This window comes from Dunckerocampus dactyliophorus, chromosome 13 (genome assembly GCF_027744805.1).
Source record: "Dunckerocampus dactyliophorus isolate RoL2022-P2 chromosome 13, RoL_Ddac_1.1, whole genome shotgun sequence".
Taxonomy (NCBI): domain Eukaryota; kingdom Metazoa; phylum Chordata; class Actinopteri; order Syngnathiformes; family Syngnathidae; genus Dunckerocampus; species Dunckerocampus dactyliophorus.
Window position 1 is genome coordinate 7,527,353 of NC_072831.1, and position 23,955 is coordinate 7,551,307.

A 23,955-nucleotide genomic window follows, 5' to 3' on the forward strand; every position below is an offset into this window, starting at 1 on the left:
GCCTTGCCCGTGCTGAGGGATGTTTAGCAGAGCATGTGACATGACAGAATCTGTCAATGCATGTTATCATCAGCATATTTCTTCCTATACGCTCTCCTCATGTAGATAAACCCTTAAAAATAAATAGTGCATGAGTAACCTGCCAGCCTACGTTGTAATAAAACATGGGTCACGGAGGGTCGCCTCCCGATGAACCCCCAATGGAGATCTGCCGACATCAAAGCCCCCCGTCTGTTTTTATCTTCGCCAACAACACTGTTAATTAGCATGCACTAGTGATGGGTAATTAATGTGGTGTCGATTTCTCGGCCGTGGCGAAATGATAACTCGGTAATAATGCTGCTCCCTTTTTTACGCCGTGCCAAGGTTAGCTTAAAACTTTTAGCCCCTTTTAATTGCTCACTGACCGGCAACCCCCGCAGGTTAAAACATTCAACAGCAGAGATCCTTGTCTGAATACTAACTGGCTGGATAGCTGACACTGCGTGATCATCACATATTATACGTATTACATTATATCATCTGATTACAAAATTGGGCACAAAGTTACTAACAATGGGCCTCATTCACGAACATCTTCTTAAAAGTCTTCTTAAGAAGTGTACTTAAGAAGGCGCGGGTTGGAAACTGCGCCGCATTCACGACACGTTCTTAAGTAGGGATAATCGTTCGCACCGGTGTTCTTAGGTTGATGAATGCCAGCTGCGATGCCCGTGCATGTGAGGCCTAATTTGCATAGGTCACCGCCTATTATTTCCTATATGAGGTAAAAAATGTGCCGTGCGCAACAGGCAGCTGGAGGCGGAGATGGCAACGCGCAAGGGCAAGACTGAGGAGCAGCTGGACAACAAACGAAAGAAAAACTTCAATTCTACTGAAATAGAGATGCTTTTACAAGGAGTGACCGAACACAAGACCACCTTATTTTCACGTGTATCCACCGGTCATCAGGCCATCCAAAAAGAGTCGGCATGGAGCACCATTGCAGGAAACATAAATGCCGTTTCCACGGAGAAACGCGCCACCGCAGAGGTTAAAAAGAAGTGTTTTGACACTTTTCAATTCAATATTAACTCATTCAATACGTTTTTTTACGTATTGAATCTTTTACGTTTTTTTGCCACTTTTTTTGTCACTTTTAAAACAGTTTTAAGCCATAAAAACGGCCACAAGGTGGCAGAAGTGCATTTGATAAGAGCTTGGCATGGATCTTTTGCATGTAAAAACACACTCGACAGCAAGGAGGAAGTGGAAGAACATGGAGGAGAGTAGCGTGCAGAAGGATACGCATTGCAGGGAAATTTTAACACATGCACAAACACACACACGTGCACGTGCACGCACACGCGTGCAGATGCGTGCACACACAAAGTTTTGTTCCAAATGTGAAATTGTATATAATTCCTGGTGGTATATTTCTAAATAAATTGTTATTTTGATGTAACACAACCCTTTTTTGTGTTGTTTATGCTGTGGTATAGTTGTTCAGATATTCAAGGTGTCACAAAAGCAAAAAAAGCTGTTTGTCTCCCTTTTCTTTTTGGGAACTGAGATTTTCCTGAAACTTACCAAGGTTCTACTGCTGATTACTAAAGAACGGAAAAGGTAGAAACAAACTTTTTTTTCTGATGAAAGACAGGAGTCTAATCGTTCTTTTGGTAGGTTTCATGTTGATACAGGCGTAGAACACAATGGCTGTGTGCCTTGAAAGATCAGTCAAAATTGTCTAAAATGGCCGCTACTGGAGGGGTTGTCTTTTGAAAGATGGCTGGGATTGAATGAATGAGTAAATGCGATATGGAGCAAAACTCATAATCCCGATACTGTACTACTGTATTACTGTATATATACAGTAGGTTGAATATCGATATACGATATATATACCGATATTTTTTCCGCAAAGTGAGTTTAGACAAAATTAAAGCCAAATATTCATATTCATTCAAGTTATTTTGTTAAAATAAATACTTAACATGAGGATGTTTTTTGAAGTTTTAAAGCTTCATGCAAGATGCACATTCAAATAATCTAAGCCACTAAAAATAAAGTAGGCCATTCTCTTTGAAATAAATATAGAAAAAGTCAAAAAAATTTTTATAACAAACCTTTAGCTGTGCTCAAATCCTCAGCTAATAACAAAAGCACAAAACACAGCTTCACACATTCCTCGTACTGGAGTTGTGCCAGGTTTTAAGGTGGTGAAAAATAATTTTTTCATGCTCTGAATTCAAAGTGCCTCCAAATTACTGAGCTATGACGAGTATTAGGGCACATTCTGACTAATTCTTCCACCGCAGACGCTGAAGGAGGCAGCCGGGCTTCTGCTCCACCCACAGTGCAGAGAGATGAGGGGGATACATTGCAAATCCAGTCTATATCGACATGAACAATGTGGTTTTTGTTTTTGATATTAAATATCGATATATTAAAAGTATCGCTATATCACCCAGCCCTAATATACAGTATATAATTTAACACAAAGCTATGATGTAGATGTTTTATGGAAGGGAGCTTAGCATATATTGGTTTACACTGGACTGCTTTTAGCATCTTTAATGTACATAATGTATCAACGTGGCCTCCGGCATCCTTAAATTTGTCTCTACGTAAGTTTAGACATCCCTGGTGTGACTGATAAAAAGCTGACAAAAACATGTTAAAATGGGACTTTAAACATTTCCGATACAGTTACGGTGTTGTGCTTGCAAGCTGCTTTAAGCAATAGCATACAGCATTATGCATCCACAAAGACGCTATCCATGAATCATAAGATGTAACCTGCTTAGTTTTCATTAAAGGCTGAGCGGTTTGTCACAAATGATTTGCATTTTGACTCCACATGATTGAATATTGCATCAATCTGTGAAAAGATGAATTTCCCCTCTTTTCCCCCGCTCCTATTTTAGCTTAGCCTGTCTTCAAAAACGCTTTGTATTTGTTGCTCTGCCCACCTGAGATTAGCTCAAACAATCCGATTATTTCCACCTCTAGGAAAAAAAAAAGTTCCCCAATGTTTGTTTGTCAGACCGGGCTGACTGCTGAGACATAAATAGGCACTGACACAGGAATGCTGACAGGAGAGAGAGGGGTGAACAAAAAAAGCACATTTACACTCAAAGAACTCCATTCAAATGGGTGCAAACACAATTGCGCATCCAAATGTGCACAGATTTTCTCCGTGGGAGGTGAAATAAAGAGGTTATTCATGCTGGGAAACGCTCGCAAATAAATACAATAAAAAGACTTCCCTCTCCTCTCAGCAGAGCTGTTTAGGCTCAACTTGTCACATTGTAGATAGATATGTTTTTACTTAACATCTGCAACACAGCACTTCAGCTCTTTTGTCCCAAATGAAGTCTGCACGTGTTCTGCAGCGAGGGCGCTAAACCCAAAATGGCGGCATGATCCGTTCCAATTTTAGAAGGACAAAAATGCTCAAAAAATATGAAAATCAGTAACGTGCGGTGAGGTTCATGGCTGGTGAGGCACTGACTCCTTTGGAGTTTCTTAACATTAAGTTTTTTAACATTAAAAATGTTTACAAATACTTCTTACTCCCATCTATTCATATTTTATTAGCTGCAAAACATTTGTGTTCTTACCTTTTAACTGTATATGATGCACTCTGTCCTTCTCCAGGAAAAGCTCTGATCACTTCCCGGTGAGCTTGTGTATGTAATCCTCCATCTTGGCAGTCAAATTAATGTATTCATTCAGCAGAGCATAAAAATATGTTGCATTTGACTTGCTGCTCTCCAGCTGGTGCTGCTGTCAAAAACAAAATAAGGCTGGATTTTCCTTTTTATGGAATGCAAGTACCTCCCGTGTGACATTTCTGTGTATTCTATTGTCCAATTAGCACGAATAATGATGTCACACTTCCACTGAAGACATTAAACAGGCTGCAGAAAGTAACTGGTGTATAAAAAATGTGTCTGCATCATTATATTATTGATGCAGGCGCAGGCACCATGATCCATCTCAGTGCACTCATTGAGTGCACTCAGACAGCAGGCAGGGTTTGTGCACGAAACCAAGAAGAGACGCTCGCGGCAGCCTCAACTTGAGTTTCTGCCCTGTATTTGATCAAGAAATGTGCAAATTCAGCAATTTTTACTTAAGAAAATGTTCAAAATGATTGGAATCATACAGAAAATACATTTATTATACAGTTCAATGGGCAAATGTTAATATTTTTTATATTATTATTACTTGCTTTTTTTATTTTGACTGCTAAATGAATAAATATTTACATTTATAAATAACATTTCTAATATGACACTGTACTATTAAAATCTATCAGTGAAACATTTTTGTGGTTCATTTGTTACAAATTGTCTGTCTGAAACAGAATTGTACGAGAACTGAAAGAATTTTTCCCATGGGAGACAAGGTAAATCTCATTCATCCGTTGCAGACACCAAAACACTTTTAATATACTGTAGCACAATTATAGTTTTACATGCAGAAGCTACCTAACTGCATATAAATGATAAATGAAAGGGATCCAAGAACAACTGACATCATTTTTACCTACACTGAAAACGTTTGTTGAGAAAGACAGCTATGAGGCAGAGGCGAGGGAGGGGGGGGGGACAGAGCCACATGGACAACAATTTCAGTTCGTTCTTAAATTCAATACTGTTTCTCACCAGCTTTATCAAAATGTTGTTGCAACTTTCTTTAGCCCCGTGGTGGGTTATTTTGCAGCCGTGATCATGGTCTAACTGCGTAAGCAAAGAAAGACAGTCAACCACTGATGATGTCATAGCTGGGGGACGATGACTTGCAGGTGGGACTTGAGAACATGCTCACAGGCACGTTAAACTAAGTATCGTGAGATTGGGTGTTGGGTGTCTGATCCACGATGACTGAATAAACAAGCAATGCTGGGAGTCGTCCGTCCACTTGTTTATTAATACCACAACTTGCCAAAGAGTAAAATACAACATTGCGACATTGTGATATGGTACGGGAACCAAGGCAACATTCGTTGAAAACTGCATGATACAAAAACTGTGGTGGGTCCACTGTATTCATTGTATGTAATGTAATGTAATGTAATGTAATGTAATATGACTTAACAAGGGTAGATGAATACATTCTCGCAGCTATAAGAATGAATGGAATCAATGCATCCGTTATTCATCAAAATATAAGCACTTCTTCATTGCTCTTGGGTTGGATTTACTGCAAAAAAAATGTTCATTATGGTGCAATTTAATTTGAAGCACTCACAGCTGCTAATTGGAGTCGGCAACCTCCGTCTTTTGCTGCTTTTATCGTCTACGAATCAAACTTTGGCGCAATAATCGCATCATTTCCTCCCATTATCTCGCAGGAGCTAAGGAGGGACGTGACCCAATAAATCAACTTATTGAGCTTTGCTTGATTGCAAAATGATAAAATAGTGTTGGATTTTTCATTTTCCACTGCCAAATCTTTAGAAAGCGATAAAAAAAGCCCAACACGCATGTGTGTGTGTGTTTGAAATAGAACAGCTTGGCATGGAAGAAGTCATCGAGGAATCAGTCTTGGTTCCAGTCCAAAGACGTCTTCAGGGTCTCAACAGTGTTTTTCCATTAGTTTTCCTGTGCACGCGTTTGCTTGCTCGCTGCAAACGTCTACGACTACACCAGGATGTGCATCGGTGCAGAGGCGAGAGGGGAAGGTGCATCATCGGTAGCCATGGAAACCCGGAGGAAACGGAGCAACAGAACTCCCAGCAGAGCCGCTGAGTCATTTCAGTTGAAAAGTGTGCAGCGAAGAGGCTCTAGTAAGCAAATACAATTTAGAGCAGGAGCGTCAAACTCAATCGCACAGGGGGCCAAAACTCAAAGCCTACTTTAGGTTGTGGGCAGAACAGGACATTAACCCCCCCCCCCCCCCCCCCCCCACCCCCACCCCCACCCAACCCCCCATACCCCCACCTTTGTATCTTTCTTATTTTTTATCCTGAAATTTCCAACACTTGTGTATGTCTGCATAATGAAAGTATTAAAACCTTCTTGTCCTTTTAACCAACATAATTGATGAACGAAGCACACTCATATGCATCATCAGTGCGCATACACGCTCATTTGAAGTTGCTAACCTGACTGGACATGCCCTAATAATCCAGGCTGAAAAGATAGTCGTGAGTGTCGTCAGATTTTCAGAAAATGTCTCATTAGCACTGACAAATAGATAAGTAAGCAGGCTACACACCTTTCATCCCGGTTCCCCGCGCTCACAGTGCCAGGATTGGAACATACCATATAATGCACCCCTGTGCTTTTGGGACAAAATGACAGATGACAGCTGGTGAATGGGTTTTTATGTGGACATGCATTTTTTTTTTAAACTTCACTCATCTGAATGGAAATGTAGTTTTACATCAGAGTGGGGGAAATTTTTTTTCATGTCCGTGTCATTCCGGCTTGAAATTTCTACTTTCGGATAGTCTGCGGATATACGACTATGGTTGTTTTGGCGTAGTTGTTTGTTTCAGTAAAGTGATTGTTGGTCCACCACCTCTTCATCCGTGAAATGTGCAGATTATGCTTTTCCTGGCATGCTTGCTGTAGTTACTTTTGGCTGTCTTATGCCTCTTTAAGGTGTTACTTTGTACAGACAGTGTGTCATATTTTAAGCGCTGCTGTTTTTAGACCTCTACAGTTAAATTATTTTGGCTTTTGGTCTGAATCTGGCACCCTTATTAAGAATAAGAATGGTTGTGAATTTTGTGCTACACACAATATTGTTTCCACTTCTAATCTCTTCTCTTTTCAATCTCTTCTTTTGCAATTGATGATACTGGCTGCTGCTGCCAGGTAGAACAATAAGGAAAAAAACCATCAACAATAAGACTTTTATCATCACTTTTCATCCATTTGGACTGACTTTGTCAGTAGGACCAACTATGGGCCTGATCTAGTAAAGGCTTGCGCGTATAAAAAGACGTGCAAATCTCATACAGCTTCATCCCTCGTGTACCCTTGCTTGGGAATCACTGCAGTACAGCATGCAGTACATGAACACTGTAACAACATGACGTCAGTGCAAGATGGCAATGTCCTGTATGGCCAGTGAAGCACTATCTTCTACAGTCAACTTTGTTACCATCCTGCCTCAAAACCTGCCGCAAGGTGAACACAAGTTAATATGATGGTAAACCGTTACTGGAATTACAGCAGGCAAGCGGTATGGATTACGTATGTAACGGATGCCAGCCTGTGAGGCTAAGCAAATGTACGTTGGTGAACCTCACTCCCTCTGCCTTAAGAGCTGCGCTGAACACGCGGTCGACAGTCCGGGCTTTTGGCCGTGGGGTCAGCGCTCTCGCCTCCAATTGCGAAGGTCGTGTGTGGTGCGGGCGGTGCGAAACAGGGCGGGTTACATTCAATAACCCGTCCTGTCTCGACCTGTGAGCTGACGTAGCATATGGCGCCTCCACACAGCAGCATCCTCTGGCTTCCTTCTGTCTCGGTAGACAAAGGTAGCGCCCCAGTTGGTCCCGGTTAGAGTGTCAAGAACAAATATTTTTATGGGCGTCTGAAATTCTCACATTTATTTGGTATTACGGGGATCTACCGTACTTAGCATTGGAAGGTAAAGCACAATAAAACTTAACGAGAATGTTGGTGGTGCATTTGCGAGTGGTGAGGTTCAAGGTTAAAGACACGCTTATGTTCAGGTTTTTTTAAGAGTGTCTCATATTGATGTGTATGCTTGTACAATGCAGTCTCAGGCACACAAGTTTGTATTCTTTGCGGTCCTTGAGCGACCTTGAGTTTTATGAGCTAGAATATTGTCTGTGTTTTGAAATGCCATCTTATTACCATTCATATCATCCCTCGCTTCCTCGTTTTATCGTCCAGCCCTCATTTTAATAAGAGGTAATTGGGGCAAAAAATATGTATTTACCTCATTGGCAGGCAAAACGGTGGAACAAATTTAAATTAATTTCTCTTAATTGCTGCTCTCTCTTTGAACCTCAGGTGTGCTGAGGCTAGTTTTCGGGAAAGGCGCTAATCGCTAGCTATCAGGCATGCTTCATCATTATCACGTACTACCGCCAAGCGCTCGCTACGCTGGATTAGTCGCCATTTAACAAGATTTGCACCTCCATTTGAGCAACTTTATTTTCCCTCCATCCTCATCACTCCACCTTTCACGCCCACATGGACCTCCCACGTCGCTGCCGCCACCTGCCTCGCCACTGTGGAGAAAAATCTCCACCAGGTTAGATGGCATCGCACATTTCCAATGTAAATCAGCTTGCAGAGTGAGCAAGACACATCATTTCATTCCAGGAATTTCTCCAGTGAGGCGCTTTTGCATCGGGAACGAGTGACACGGTGTCACCTTGCATATGCTCCACATGGAATAATTAGATTTTAAGGTCGGAGCGCAGTAAATGGCGTGTGGGGGGATTGTTTTGGCAGAGGAAACACGGCCTCTCAGCGCATCAGCAACAACGGCAGTGACAAACTCTTCAGTTGACTGACAGACGCTTTTTGCAAAAGCATCCACCAACATTGCAAAACCATAGCAACAGCCTTCTAGCATCACTTCTGTCTGAACTTTTATTGACAAGAATGCTGCATTAGCTGCCCACTCCATTGCCTGTCAAGTGGGTACACAACGCTGGACTCTTTGTGCTCTTCCGTCGGACACGTTTGACTATTTTCTGTTTTCAATGTTCCGTCACCTTAAGTCACATCATTTTTAAAGTTCCAGGCATTATTTTCTTGAAGCAAAACTAACTTCAAGGCATATGTAACCCAGTATTGTGTTAAAAGCATATGGCGTTCACAAGGCAAGGTTTCCCAGAGGACAGCAATATATCTGTGGCATTGAGTTGCCATGGGAATGTGTGGACGGGTGAAACTTAACCTTTTGGTTTGTGTCACAAGAAATGTGCAATGTTATCTTGTTTTTTTATTTGGGCTGTCAAATGATTACAATTGTAATCAGATTAATTATAGTTGTTAAATTAATTAATCATGATTAATCACCATTAGCAACAATGTCTGAAATATACCCATTTTTACTGTATTTAATGAACAGAAAGATAAATGACAGGGCAGGATGTATTAACAGCTCCAAATGAACTGAATATGTCAATCAAGCGAAAAGATACCACACAAGTCTAAAAATCTATTTGTCTAATACTAGTTTCTTTAATAGTAGCAGAACATTTGAAGCATACGTTAAACCGTGTTATTGAGCAATGAAGGGCTGCGTTCAAAGACATCACGTAATTTAAGGTAAATGTACTTGTTTTCCGTGTATTTTCTAGCACACTTAAATGTAGCAAATTGTACACCCAAAGAGCTACAAAGTGAGTGATAAGAATATCCACTTCATGTTTTTCTGTATCTTCCTGTTTATTTACACACACACACGCATTATAAAGCCGTTTGTGTGATGTTCGGAGTGTCCCTGAATGCATCTCGCGTTCTTGTAATGAGAATGAGGAAGTGTCATTCCCAGGATGAACGGGCTAGAGACGTGTGTGAGTTGGAGATACATAGAGTATATGGTCTTGGAATTGTACTGCTGTTGATGTGTTCAGGTCAGACTGAAGTTATAAAAGAGCGTCAGACTCTCTGTGTGACTGTGGGGGGGACGCTCTACTGTGCTTCCCTCTGCCGTCATAACAGAGAGGCTCTGGCGCGCATTTGTTAATTACACAAAAAAATGTAATGTAATGAATGAAATAAATTAGTTAGCACCGTTAACGCGTTATTTTTGACAGCCGTAGTTTTTATGTCATACTTAACAACAGAACATGAAGTTATTGACTTAGAGCTGTTTGTTGCATTCTGTGCAAAAGTAGATGCGCGTGCGCGCGGGCGATTTAAAATTTAAAAAAATGCAGAACCACAGTGTCTGATATCATATCATTATCCTGAATTTATGCAATTATCTTATTATTTAGGGAGGTCCAGACCAAACATTTATTTTACCTAAAATATTTCTCAGTTGTGGGGGGCTGGTGGAAAGACCAAAAGTCTAGAATTTCCCAGATTTTCTCTCATTTTCCACAAAACGTCCGCTATTTTCAAATGCAAATGTTGCCAGTTAAGATGTGACGTGTACGCTGTCCGACGCAAAGCTCCAAAACAGGATGACGTCTTCCAGCTGACGTAGGATCGGAGGACAGCAATTAAGAAAACTGTTAACCTGGTACATGTCAATCACAGGAAGTCAACAAACTATTCATTGCTGAGACATTGCTGAGAAGGACGAGGATGAAATTAGCTCTGCTTCTTCCTGCTCCGGAGATGTCGAATGCACTCCAATGTGACTTCACAATAAACTACCGTAAACGTTGACCAAGGTCAGTCTAGCCTGTTTTTGGTCGTTGTAACGCAACAGTGACATCTAAATAAAGTTGAATGAAGTGAGTTCATAGAGTCAGGTTTAAAGAGGAAGTCATCATTTCTCTGTGGTTTAGAAAAGGCAGACGTTGACAGACGGTGGGAGTAAACAGTGATTAGTGTGTTGTGGAAGTCTCTCTGGGCCAGTCTAACAAATATGACACTTTGTTTTGACTGCAGCCCAAACACTAGCGAGTCATTTGGAACGTGTCGTGATGAATTGGTGAGACGCATGGTGTGCCGGCGTTTCATCCGGGCCCAGTCAGCGGCGCCGGATGGATTCTGTGTGACAACTGTTTGAATTCATGAATAATAGAGCACCCGCCCCTCGGGTGGGCAGATGTAAATGAAAACGCTGGAATGCGGTAGCGAGCCGCTGCCGCCATCCAAGTCGGATTGCTTCTGACAAGCAGAGCTCAAATGTCGGGCCTTTGTTACGACCGCTTTGGGTCAAGCGTGCATCGTAAACTCTCACATTCACCCTTCAGCTTGTTTTCGTTCTGAGTCACTTCATCCATCGTGGACACTCATGCTCAGCCTCAGAGTTGTCATGACCCGAAAATGACCCCTGCTGTTGTTGTCATGGTGATGACATCATTGTGATTTGCTCTTGCTCTGCATACTTTCGGTAGGCAAAAATAACCCAAACTAAGTACATTTATGAATAGTCCTGCGTGAATTTATAATAATGCACAGCGACAGTGCTCTGGGTCAATCCAAAATATATTTCAAGAAAGTAATAATCAACTTTTGGCATTCTTAAGAGAATATCCATGTGTGCACGGTGGTTGGACATCTATATGTAAGTATTATGTAACTACAGGTACATGAAAATCAATTTAACTTCATGCTGCATCCCCCTGAAAGACTTGCTCCAATGTTGGACTTTGTTAAATGTCACTCCATTGTCTTTTTTTGCCTGAGGAAAAGAAGCTGCCTGACAATAACCGTGCACACTTTGATATCGGGTAAACACCGATCCACATTTTTCACTTCTGATCCGATCCCGATACCTGAATTTGGATCTCTGGATGCTATTCTGATACCAGAGCTGAGTTTGTTTTAATATTATTATCATTATTGTTGCTTTTGTATGAGGCTGTAATAAATTCCTCTCTACAGGAAAGTAATGTATGTACAATAATATGCATGTATATTTGCCAAAAAGAGTATAAGGACAGACAAGGCAGTCAAAAAAACAGGAAATCTTGTTAATGGGAAAGTGGAAAATATTTCCACACAGAGGACATCTTGCGTTAGGGACGGACAATATGAGCAATGAGCTTTTTTGTCCTAATATTCTCTAAAGTAGCCAGTAGGGATGAGCCTGATACTCGTTTTAGATGAGTATCCATTACGGATAATGCATTTTTGCAGAGTACGAGCATGAAATGAGTACAGCTCGTCATTATCCGTAATCGTGATGAAGGAAAATCCTTATTCGGTAAGCACTTATGTATTCACTCTTCACATTCTGTGATTGGCCAGTCACACAATGTGACGAACCGTCGCAAGACAGACTCCTTACAGCGAGAGAGTAAAGTAAAAAAAAAAAAAATTTTAAAGTTACTTGGTGATCTTGTTTCATTACGTACGCGGTGCATTTGACAAGGCTCATGTTGCGTCAGTCAGTTTTTCCGTCTGCACGCTTCTAATATGGCTGGTGATATGAAGTCCGTTGGAAAACTTTGCTCGTAGTACTGAGCGCGGTGCTTTTGAGAAAACTACAGTGAAAAAGGCTGACAGTTTAGTTCTCTGTTCGCCATCACTGGATGTTTGCATGAATCACCAATTTCACTCAGATTATTTAAAGCTAGTGAAATAATAGTCTTACAGACCACTGAATATGAAACAATAAATGTAGCAACTTCTGATCAATAATCCTTGTCAATTTCAGACTTAAAATAATGTAAGCCCCACCCATTTCTATTTAAACCACGCCCACTTTCAGTTTAACCACCGCCCACTCAGAGTACAGATACAGATAATTTAGATGGGTGAACAGATACAGATAAAGACAGTGGTGTACTCGCTCATCCCTAACGTGTTGCCTCGTAACTGGCTTGGTTGTGACCTGCCAGGCGACCAATGTGCTATCATATGTAGCATGCAAGAATAAATCCAAAAGGTCGTCTTTGAGTGCAGCGTCATTACGAATCCTAGACTAATAATATAATTCATGCCAAACTGCTAGCTAAACAACAGTCGCTGTCACTCATCTTCAGCTCTGTGCAGTGTGCATAGAGCTGTCAGTGGCTGTCACTGCCAGTAAAACATCATGCTCATCATTACACAATATCAGTGAATGCTATTATTGTGTTATTGTTGTGAATATGCCACTTTGTTCGCATGCATTTATGGCTGTGTTTGTTTGAACCTGGTTTCCGGCAAGTGTTCTCAACATGAATTGCTAGCTAGACATGGATCGCTGTCACTCATCTTTCTATCCTATCTTGCAGCCAATCTGTCAGTTTCAGTAAGTAAATCCATGTCTTTTTACTCAATCTGTGCTACAAATCTTAGGATAATAGTATGGGGTTTCATGCCAGGGCTACATAAGCAGCGATCGCTGCTCACTGGTATTGTATTTTGCAGTGTGCAAAGAGCTGTCAGTGTCACATACTGTGGCCAATTTTTTGTGTGTTAGATCATAGTCATCACAACACAAAAACAGTGAATGCTATTAATATTTTATTGTCGTGAATATGTCACTTTCTCGGCTATGGTGTGAGTTCATTGCTGTGTTTGTTTGAGGCTGGTTCCCACAACGTTTTCTGGTCCTGACATCATAGCCAAGATGACGTCGGTACAGAAAACTTGCGTGTCAAGATCGTGTCAAAATCACCACTTCATTTCACTCGTATTTCATTGTTATTTATCTATGACAGCAGTATGACAAAAATGTTTTATTAAGTGAGTACTTTTAATGTATTGTTGTTTTTTTCAAACTTTTTTTGGTGGCATGAGCGCTTTAAATTCTAACAGAAGTATTTCAAAACAGGTTACAAAGGCTGGACTGCTAACATATGCGGTAACTTATTGCGTCATTCCTGGTTTTCGGACGATTACATTGATAATGTAGTTTGTCTCTGTAGATATATTATTCTCTCTCTCTAATAGAGGTGGTAGAATGCCAGTGTTTTGCAACTTTTTAATCTCCGGGTGTCAAGCAAAGACATGCAAGTCCAAGTCAAGTCTGAAATCACAGGTGTGAAATTTTTGCAATAAGCACCGTTTAGTGTTTACCAAAGAAAATGCCATTTTAAAAATGCAACACTCTGGTATTAAATTTGTCAAATTTGTGCTGACATAGCATTCAGGATTTAGTCAGTGCACAGATATGTAAGCCACACCCTCCTTCTTTGTCCTTAGACCTGATTGGACGTTAACAGATGCATTCAATGAGGCAGATTCTGTGGGATAATTTGATGTTTTGCTCGAAATGACATGATAACGATCGCGTTAGTTGAATACTTTGACACATTTGACTCAACACACTCACTGAAAATCTCAAGTATTTTAAATTGGTTGATGTCAAAGTCCAAGTCAAGTTGCATGTCTTTGATGGTATTGTCAAGCCAAATTCAAAGTTCAAAGTCCAAAATATGAAAATTGTGACTCGAGTCTCACTCGAGTCCAAGTCACATGACTCAAGTCCACACCCCTGCTCGCTAGACTCTTAATAATGCATTTGCTAATGTCCTGTTCATAGCTGGTTACTCTCCGCTGTAGCGCGGTTCCAGCTAGGTTTCTGTTAAAGTGTACTAAGTACTTATTCTTCTGTTTTTGCTACTTTACATTCAAGCTATCTTAGCAGTTCTCTCTGAAGAAACGTTCAGAGCGGCTCTACACTCTGGAAAAACATACTTTAGCCGAGCTAGCTACAGCACGCAGCCGCTAGCTAGCAGATAGCATGGGCATGGGTACCAGCTAGACTAAATTTCTCCACAGGTGGTATCAGCATATTCTGATATGGGAGTTATGCTGGTATATATATCTTTTTATGTCTCAGATTATCATCAAAATTTGGATATTGATTTTAACCTGCCAGTTTTAAAGCATCTGCACTAAAAAAAAAAATAAGATAGAGATTACATCAAAATTGTATTGACATACGTAAATAACAGAGCAATTAAATACGTATGCTGAGTGTGCTGGCAGCACTGGCGAGCTGTGCAGACTCTGCTCGCATTTTCACGCTTTCCAGATCATCACCTGGGTGGTACTACTTCAAATGATTAAACGGATTTGTTGCGTAGCATATCAGCTTGATTTGATCCACATCACTTTGGAGACACCCAAACCACCGCCACACAACCGACTTTGAGTAAGCTTTCTTCATTTTGGGAGGATAACTCCAAGTCACGGCTGAAATCTATTTTGTTGTCCTCAGCTTCACTTTTAGCTCCACATTCGGCCGTTCGGTTTACATCTCCATCCACTTCCATTTGGAAAATTGAAGTGGAGCAAGAAAAGGTTGACTCTGTCTGGCTGTTTGATTGAGTAAATATGTAATCGACCTGAAATGTATCGCGATCACCGATCGGGATCATACGTATAAACACCCCGCCCTACTTTTACTCACATTTTTTTGTGAGTGTGATCCATCCTAACTTCAACCGAAGCTTAATTTTGACTACATTTCATTATCTTTGACATGTCTACCTATTTTCCAGGACTTCCACACGTGGCCCTCTCCGACGGCAGCTGGGACTGCCTGCGCGCCGGCGACGCCTGCTCCGGCGATGACACCTGCAGCCCGCGACTGCGCACCCTCAGGCAGTGCGTAGCAGGCGACGGCACCGTCAAGTTGGGACCCGGAGCGCGGAACCAGTGCGAGAACGCCATGACGGCGCTGCTGTCCACCCCGCTGCACGGCTGCCAGTGCAAACGAGGCATGAAGAAGGAGAAGAACTGCCTGAGCATCTACTGGAGTCTGCAGCAGTCCGTCCTGCACGGTAAGGCACGACATGTTTGCATCCATCCTGTTTAGTTAGAAAATTAAAGAGACCAAAGCAAAGTTTATAGCCTTTAACAGACCATTTTGTATTGTAAAGTGAACCCTCAGAACTTCAGTAGTCACACAACTCAGATTTGGACCTAAAAGGGTTTGGAAAAACGGGTCAAAACCCCCCCAAAGAACACGAGTGAACCACTTTGTTTTCCCTGGTTTTGATGGTGTTGTTGGCTGTTAACTGTACCACACAGGTTATACATTAGTATAAAATAGTATTGTTTTACATGCATACAGTATTAGTGTGTAAGCGTTTATTTCCATAGTTCGTGTGGTAGTTGCATCGTGTGTTCCACGTGTTAGTTGTGTTATTTTTGTTTGCACCGTAAGTGAGGGAGGTATCTGGTTTGGTGACCTCCCGTTGGTTTATGTTCGACATTTTTATGAGATTCTCCATTACTTGCGTTTTTTCGCCATTGGTGGTGGTCTGAGATTGTAGCCTCTACAAATACTGCAGCTCTACCGCACAGTCGTCCCTCGACACATCGCAGTTCAAATTTTCACAGCTTTACTCAAAAAATATGCGAATTAATAAATCATGTTGTTTCATGGTTGAATATGGCCTATTAGTAAAAAAAAAAAAAATACATATTTTTGGCCTACATGAGGTATTTTCAAACATATAAAAGGATAAATAAATGAAAACTCAAATATAAGGCATTAAGAAGATGCATTCAAGTTGTGAATAGTATTCTACATTGGTCACTGGGTGTCAGTAATGTTACTTTAATGTGTGGTGAACCATAAAAGTGCTAGATTTGATCACCAGACCAGACCAACAGGCTTTTATTGCAGGTTTCAATGATCTCACAACAGACAAAATAATAATAACATCATAATCATAATAATAGGGGTTACTGTTGCAGTCGTAACCCATGCTGAACCCCTGATGTCACTTCCTGTCCTCCATACATGTGGAACACATTAATTTCAACACACACGAGTTTTATGTCCTAAATGGCTTATTTTCGCTGATTATATCAACTATACAGTATATACTACTACAGTATATGGGGTAATATGAGTGTAAAGGTGACTATAGGGGTGTTATTTCATGTCTAAAGGGCCCTAATAATGTTTAAAACTCAATTTAGAATGTCATAGACGGGTTTTCTATGCTCTAACTGCAAACGTTTTTCATTTATAAATAAGAAATCCTACTTAGTGGAAATTCACTTATCATGGTCTAGTCTGCAACCAATTAACCGAGATAAACGAGGTATTAGTGTATAACTGTTGATAAGGTCAGATCAGCCCACAGGGAAATGGAGGTTCCAGTAGCAGCAGTGCTGTATGCAACATACAGGGCAGTAATAATAGCAGCACCACAGAGACTAAAAATAGAATAATAAAGCAAGAATAAAAACAGGTGTGAGAATACAATAACAAAATTTACAAAGCAAAAGCCAAATGATTGGACATTATTGCGCACAAGGCAAGAATGGAAATGTTAAAGACAACTCAAATGTCGCTCACATGACAACTATGCCATAAAACATGAGTGAATGGCGTGAGGTTCCCTAGACAGGTGTAGTTAGTGTGTCAATAACCTGGCAACTTTTTCTTTTCAACATGGACCGTCAACATGCTAGACATGTTGACAGTGCCATATTTTTCTACAGCTAATCACTCTTTTGTGCTGGTGTATTTCAATCTTAAAACATTTAACTCAGAGCCTCCGGCAGCCTTTTTTTTCTTTATTTATTTCTAGATTCCATTTATGTTGAATTGTTTTTATTTCTTTTGCAATAAATGTTTGATTGTGGGAAAACACCTCTCACCAGCCACTGGAGTGATGTAAAAAAAAAAAAAAAATCATCAATAGTTGTTCATTTTCTGCTGATGTTTGACGATAGTTCTGCAAATGGCCATACGAGGTGGGCGGGTGCGCTGGCACACTGTTGGTAACGTGATTGGAAAAGCTGCAGGTTGAAATAAAAGACCATAGCTGCAGTGCAAATAGCTAAATGGTGTGGGAGGGTGGTGAAGGGCGGTTGATTGTATTCCACCTCCAGTCATTGAAGCTGCCATTCATCAGCAGCCTTAATAAGCACAATGGCAGCAAGCAATGCATAGATATGATGTGAAATAAAGATGACTTCCAGATGAAAAGTGATTTAATTGCATCTGACTGTTGACCACGTGTTGAAGGGTGGCTGCTCAGTGTTTTCATCCACGCACATTAAAGCTCACTTTATTAGCAGTTAGCATCACACCTCCTGGGCTGGGTTCTATCTGCTTAACAGACCTCCTCGATGAAGTGCTGATTGTCTCTCAACACCACAGGGACATCACACGACGGTTCAGCATACTTCAGGGCTATCCAAAGAGCGGCACGGGAGGCCTATTTCGGTCCCCGTTTTTTTCTAAGAGCCATCAAATTTTTATTTGTACTTGTTGACTTGTTCATTATTTTCATTTTAACAGATGAAATAAACAAGAGAGACGGTAAAATGATGTTTTCACGTGCTTACATGTGCACCCATAGATATAGATATAGATAGCATCCGAAAAAAGGCATAAGCTAACTTTTACTTGCTTAAATCTTCAGCCTTTGAGCTTTAACATGTTGGATTGACCCAGACTAGTAACGCTCATCCTTCACTAATCATTGTGCACACGGTCTACTTTGTGTATGTCCTTTGTGCCCTGAAGGGTCCATAGATGAAGTTGCGTTGCTATGCTGATTTGTGTTGCGTGTGTTTGCAGGTCTCAACCTGGTGGAAGACTTCCCGTACGAGCCTGAGGAGAGGGGATCTGACTACGTTCGCCTGGCGTCCATTGCTGCGGGTGAGTTGTCGAGATGTCCAGCTAAGTGACCCACATGATGCGTTAGAACAGGAAAGCAGCTCAAGTATCATCATTTACAAAACAAGTTGAGCGAATAGACACGTCACTCTGCAAGCAGGTGTTTGTTTGGAGCTGCAGGCCTCATTTTATCCTTCGCCTGGCTTTGGCGCTGGCAGCGAGCCTGCAGGTCCGCCGCATGCAGCCGCTCAGCCCCCTCCAGGCTCAGATTAATTACCTATTTACTCTAATGTGAGTGGAAGCGCCAGCCAGGAGAGAACAGACAGCCAGTACCGCTTTGTTTACTTTAAAATGAGGAGCTTTTACTTCTCCTCACAGGTCAGGAGGTGAAGTGTTTGTTGTCTCAGGCGGCAGATTGCCTCAATGAGGTGGACTGGACTGCCAGCACTAAATAATGACTTCATCAAGTGATTTACTCCACTCTTTAATGATAAATGTCCTGCACTGGCATTGCAATGAGACAGCAAACGCAAATGTCTCCTACATAAAGCAGCAGGATTAAAAAAGGCCATCTTTTTTTTACTGCCTTCCTGTACAGCCAATCTCTCTCATAAGCAGCCTTTTACTTCCCTCTCCCGGTGTATATTGTGCTGCTAATATCATTTTGGGTTTCCTAGAAAATTCACGCTCTCCAGGTTCCCCTGCTGTGTGTGACGAAGTGGAGGTCACACATGAAGACTGGAAGGAAGATGGCTGGTAAACAAGCCAAGTCTGGAGGAGCGCGCCGTGTGTTATGGCCGTATGCACGAGCGGCATGATAAAGCGACTCGAGGCCTTTTGGACTGCAGCAGCTAGCGCGCACCGCTTCCTCTTAAATTACACCACAGCGACACCGCGGGAGGTCAGAGTTGTCACAGAGTTGCCGCGCATGCCATGCATCCCGACAAGCTGATTGCCATGAAGTGTTGATTCATGGTTCCTCGCTGGGAGCGTTGCCTCCAACGGCCCTCCTCCTCCTCCTCCAAGACGACACCGCCGCCTCGTCGTGTTTTAACTAATCACTCACTTATGTTAATGTTGTTCTGCACCAAAGAAGTTTTCAACGTGTCATTAGACTGGAGGAGCTTATTAGCAAGCTGTGTCATCAGCGCATTGGACTTGTTTATGGACAAGCAGCACATCTCTAGCATCGCTAAACGCCCCACAGCCACACTTCTAACTCTAAAAGTAATTCTAATTAAACCGAAAAACTTTTAGAAAATCAATCCCCGTGAAAACACAGACAGGCGTTCAAGTGCATGTCAAAGTGGCAGGTGGCGGGAGGTCCACACTTTTCCCACTGATGGCCGCATACTGAAAAATCAAAGGATGTGGGGGCCATTTTGATATATTTACATTTTTTTAACACACTAAAACCAACCCATGTGGTGGCAGTAGTGCACATTAGAAACTACCATACACCACAGCTCCATCTGCTGGATCTGGTGCCTCACTGCTTCACTTGGCCCCAATGCAAGCGGACCTTTAACTGGATCTGCACCAAAATGTAATTTTCTTCCTCGCCTCGTGGACCTTTCTTCTCCAGAGTTCCACACAAACGTGTTGTTGTTGTCGTTCTTGCACAAACCTGCAAAGAAACAACATAAACGTGTCATATTTGTGTCGACATGGTCTCGGTTAGAGCGCAAATACGTGAAAAACCTCCTTGCTCGCCACACTTTGTCATCCCAAAGCCGGCCGCTATGTCTGGTCCTCGGCAGCTTTGCAGTTAAGCCGGGAACAAGCCGCGCTCTGCGGCGCCTTGTTAGCTCGCCCTCCGAGGCCGTCCATATTTTATATGACAGCTCGCAGAGAGGCACGCTCGCCAGGAGACGCGACTAGAGGCGGTTTACACACTAATGAGTAGCGTACTCGCTAGAGGAGCCCGGTGTCATCATGGCCGCATTGACTAGAGGGGGTCACTGGGGGAGAAAGTGATGATGGAGCAGGCAGGAAGGCAAACAAACTGTGGTTATGTGAGGGAGTTTGCTCGTGTGGCTCATTAGCGGGGAAGTCACGGGGGCCAGGGCACTGAGGTGGGCAGTCTGGGTGGAGGGTGAGGGCACCAGAGATGCTGCCATGGAAGCAGGTGGAGGATGTGGAGGGTTGCAATCAGGCCATATGAGGAAGACAACACTGGGAAGATGGATTAAAGGGGAGGAAGAGTAATTAGAGGCCTCGCTGATGGAAGAGACACTTTTTCAGCCATGCCAGTCTGCATTAACCCAGCAGAATGAAATATTCAGCCATTAGAGCATGGCTGCATACAACATTTACACACTTTTCATGTCGTATTCATTGCAAAGGGGGTTGTTTCGTTCCGTATCTTCTGCATTTGGGCTTACTTTTGAGCATGAAGACTGTGCAAACAGCCTGCAGAGGCGAGGGTGTCAAGTCAACAACATCTGCAGCTGAGGCTGTGAAGTAATTGCTAAACATTGGCTGGGAATTGATGCCTCCTCACTCCCAGGGATAAAATGTTTTCTGTTTGCTTCCAGAGTCTGAAGTGACCACCGTCAACCGCTGCCTGGACGCCGCCAAAGCGTGTAACATTGATGAGACGTGTCAGAAGCTCCGCACCGAGTACGTGTCGTCCTGCATCCAGCCCTCGGCCCGCTCCGGACCCTGCAACCGGCCAAAGTGCAACAAGGCGCTCAGGAAGTTCTTTGACCGCGTGCCGCCAGACTACACCCACGAGCTGCTCTTCTGCCCGTGCACCGACACGGCGTGTGCCGAGCGCCGCCGCCAGACCATTGTCCCGACATGCTCGTACGAGGACAAGGACAAGCCCAACTGTCTAGCCCAGCTGAGGGTCTGCAAGGCCGACTACGTGTGCAGGTACACCTCTGCTTTTTTTACACTGCATCACAGGTTAAACACCATCAGTCCCACGTCTGCTACGGCTCTTGTACTACCTCTGAAAACAGAAAACGTGACTTGGTCTTCCATTCTGTGTTGATGCTGTCCACGCAGAATGCTGTCACGGTAAAAAACTGGCATTATATGAAAGGGCCTTATTTTTTATAGTAGAAGTTGAACTAATCTGTTCCAGTGTCAAACCAGGCACACATCCAGTAGTTACATTTTCATGGAGGCAGAGATGTGTTTGCTCATGCACTTTTATAAGGTGCTTTGAAAGCGGTTGACTGTACAGACAATTCTTTGTCAATGCAAGGACTCGGGTTGGGTAAGTGACAGTTTTCATGCATGCTGCTTTCTATCGGTATTTTAACGGCTATTTCTATTTTTTTTGCCCTTCTTCCTGCTTCTTTGGACCACATTGCTATCAGAGAAGTAGTCAATGATCACACAATTTAAAAGGTTTTTAAATTGTATGAAAGAGTAAGACAATCGAGGAAAAGCCAAAATGAAAGCACACAGAGTCTATGATAGCAGTGAGAAAGTGAAGCTTATGCTTGTGTACCGGGAAAGCGAAAGTTACGTTTGTGTGAACGTGAGAGGTAAGCTGATGTGAGTGAGAACAATATTGTGTTTCCCAGTGTTTTTCCATGAGTCAGATCTAAGTGTTGTGCGACTCTGTGTGTGTGTGTGTGTGTGTGTGTGCGTGTGTGTGTGTGTGTGGGTGTGTGTGTGTGTGTGCGTGTGTGTGTGTGTGCGTGTATTGTAAAGACCTCTATGAGAAGCAATTAGACTGACAATGCACTGAGCTATTAGACTATCATCTAACAGTAGTGAAATTGTAAAAAGAAGTGAACCACTTTATATTAAAGAGGACATGGTTGTGGATGGAGACTTTTGCACGTTTCTGTTTATGTTGACTTAGTTTTTACGCCGCCGTATTGTACAGAGCATCCAGGACAGACTCGAAGCTAACCATAAGTTGCGAGTAGTGCAGAAATCTTGCAAGGCTTTCTGAATAACGGCAGCGCAATCTCTGAATTGTACAGCTTTGTATGCACTATTCCGCTGCAGTTCACAGCAACTTGTGTTCACAGATTGCATCAAACATTAAAGTTGTTGTCGAGTACATACTGTCCGATCTTTTGCTGAAAATGAGCCTTTGCTGAAAATGAGCTTGATGAGAGCCCTTGAAACTAAAAAGAGAATAAAAAGACTCACGCCTGCTAAGTTGCGGCTGTGGCATGCACACGTGGTTAAATATTGATGTGAGGAGATATACTGTATTTCCCGATGCACTTTTAAGGTTTGTGCTTTGAAAGAGGCTCAGTCAAGCCACCAGCGCTTCCCTGCCGACAACTGGCATAGCACACCATGGCGGCCATCAGGGCTTACATTCCATTCACCGCACACCGTGATTGGTTCCATTTTGGGCTTAATTAGCTCAACCTTGCAGAGGTAGTTGTTATTGTTGCCCAGGATCAACCTTTCAGAGCTCATGAGGATTTTTATCAGAGTGAGACGTCATCAGAAAGGTTAGGTGTGCTTCATTAAGCTCTTGAATGACACCAGACGTAAACAGGCGTATTCCTCCTCAGCGGTGAATCTAGTTCTTCTTCAAATGTCACCGGGACAAAGAGCTTCATCCGTGAGCATCATTGTTCACGCCTCATTCTCCGGCGCCACCTGTCCCTCAGCTGTCAGCCAGCATTAGCGAGCCGACTGTAGAGGGCGCCGTGAGCCCGTGGGCATGATCTGATGTGACAGACGGGGGCGTGTGGCACCCTGAGGGGATGGGAGTACAAATGCCAGTGGACGATGAGATATGAAGGCCATGATCTCCTCATACGATGATGATGAGTGTTTCCAGGGAAGAGCCAAGTCTGTGTAACATCCTCGTGTGTGGCAGACCTCCTGAGCACTTACGAGAGAGCTGCTAACACATTGTCGCTCTCGCAGGTCTCGCTGGGCCCAGTTCCAGTACGACTGCCAGCCCTGGGAGCAGAGCGCCAACGGCTGCAAGCAGGAGAACCACGGAGCGTGTCTGGTGGCATACACCGGACTCATTGGTAAGAAACACTCATGGACCACAAGGATAGAAGCTGTGTGCTGATCACAATGTTACTCAGTGGATTAGAACTATTGACTGTTCCTCGGAGACCATCATCCACTACTTGACAAGCAGCAGCTTAGTCTGCGCTACACTGTGTGCACAATGAATTGTCACGTTCTATTTTTACTCTTTCTTCTTTGATTCATGCGCTACTCTCAAAACTATTACAAGAACTAACTACTGTACTGTCGCAACCATCATAAAGGATAGGGATTGTATTGTAACATCATCATTGTTAGGATGACGAGGAGGTGGTCGATCAATAATCTGTTTATGGCAAAAACAAAACAGGACACTGTTCGCAAACTCAACTGTCCTCCTCCTCGTGCAGCCACACACACAGTGAGGACACGTGGCACGTTCACAGACATTCAGAACACTACACATAACCAACCGCCAGGCTGCTGATGCTCTGAAAGTGACAGTGTTAACTAGTGCAATGGTCTTAATATTGACATGGAAAGATTGCTTTTATTTTCTTAGGACTGGGTAAGCAGCATAGAAAAAGAATGGATGGATGTCTCATTTCATTCTTGTGTTTAGTCTTTCATTGCTGTATTCTATTTGTCCTTTCTATGTTGTGTGTACAGTGAGTGACTTGGGAGTTAATGTAGGTAGAATTTGGGTGTAAGATCCGACTTACACCTGAGCTGATGGTCCTGTCATCATGTGCTAGTAGCCAAAGCCCAAACCCCAACCCTAACCTTAACTCCAAGACGAACCCTGACCACAAACCTAACCCCAACCCTAACCCTAAATTAAACTCAAACCCAAACTCTATACCTTACCCCTTATCTTAGCTCAAACCCGAACCC

At 42.7% G+C, this 23,955-nt stretch overlaps 1 protein-coding gene across 5 annotated transcripts in view; it reads left to right on the forward strand.

Moving 5' to 3' along the window:
• Window positions 1–23,955, forward strand: part of gfra4a (GDNF family receptor alpha 4a) — a 142,039-nt gene that overhangs the window by 111,275 nt on the left and 6,809 nt on the right. For 2 of the 5 annotated variants that reach the window (XM_054796146.1, XM_054796145.1), the window contains exons 2-5: window positions 15,044–15,325; window positions 18,091–18,171; window positions 20,667–21,006; window positions 22,987–23,096. In XM_054796146.1, coding sequence (XP_054652121.1) covers window positions 15,044–15,325; window positions 18,091–18,171; window positions 20,667–21,006; window positions 22,987–23,096 — 813 coding nt within the window. Of the gene's footprint in view, window positions 1–9,425; window positions 9,560–14,562; window positions 14,695–15,043; window positions 15,326–18,090; window positions 18,172–20,666; window positions 21,007–22,986; window positions 23,097–23,955 lie in introns of those variants that run through there. The other 3 variants (XM_054796148.1, XM_054796147.1, XM_054796149.1) reach the window with 3 other exon arrangements.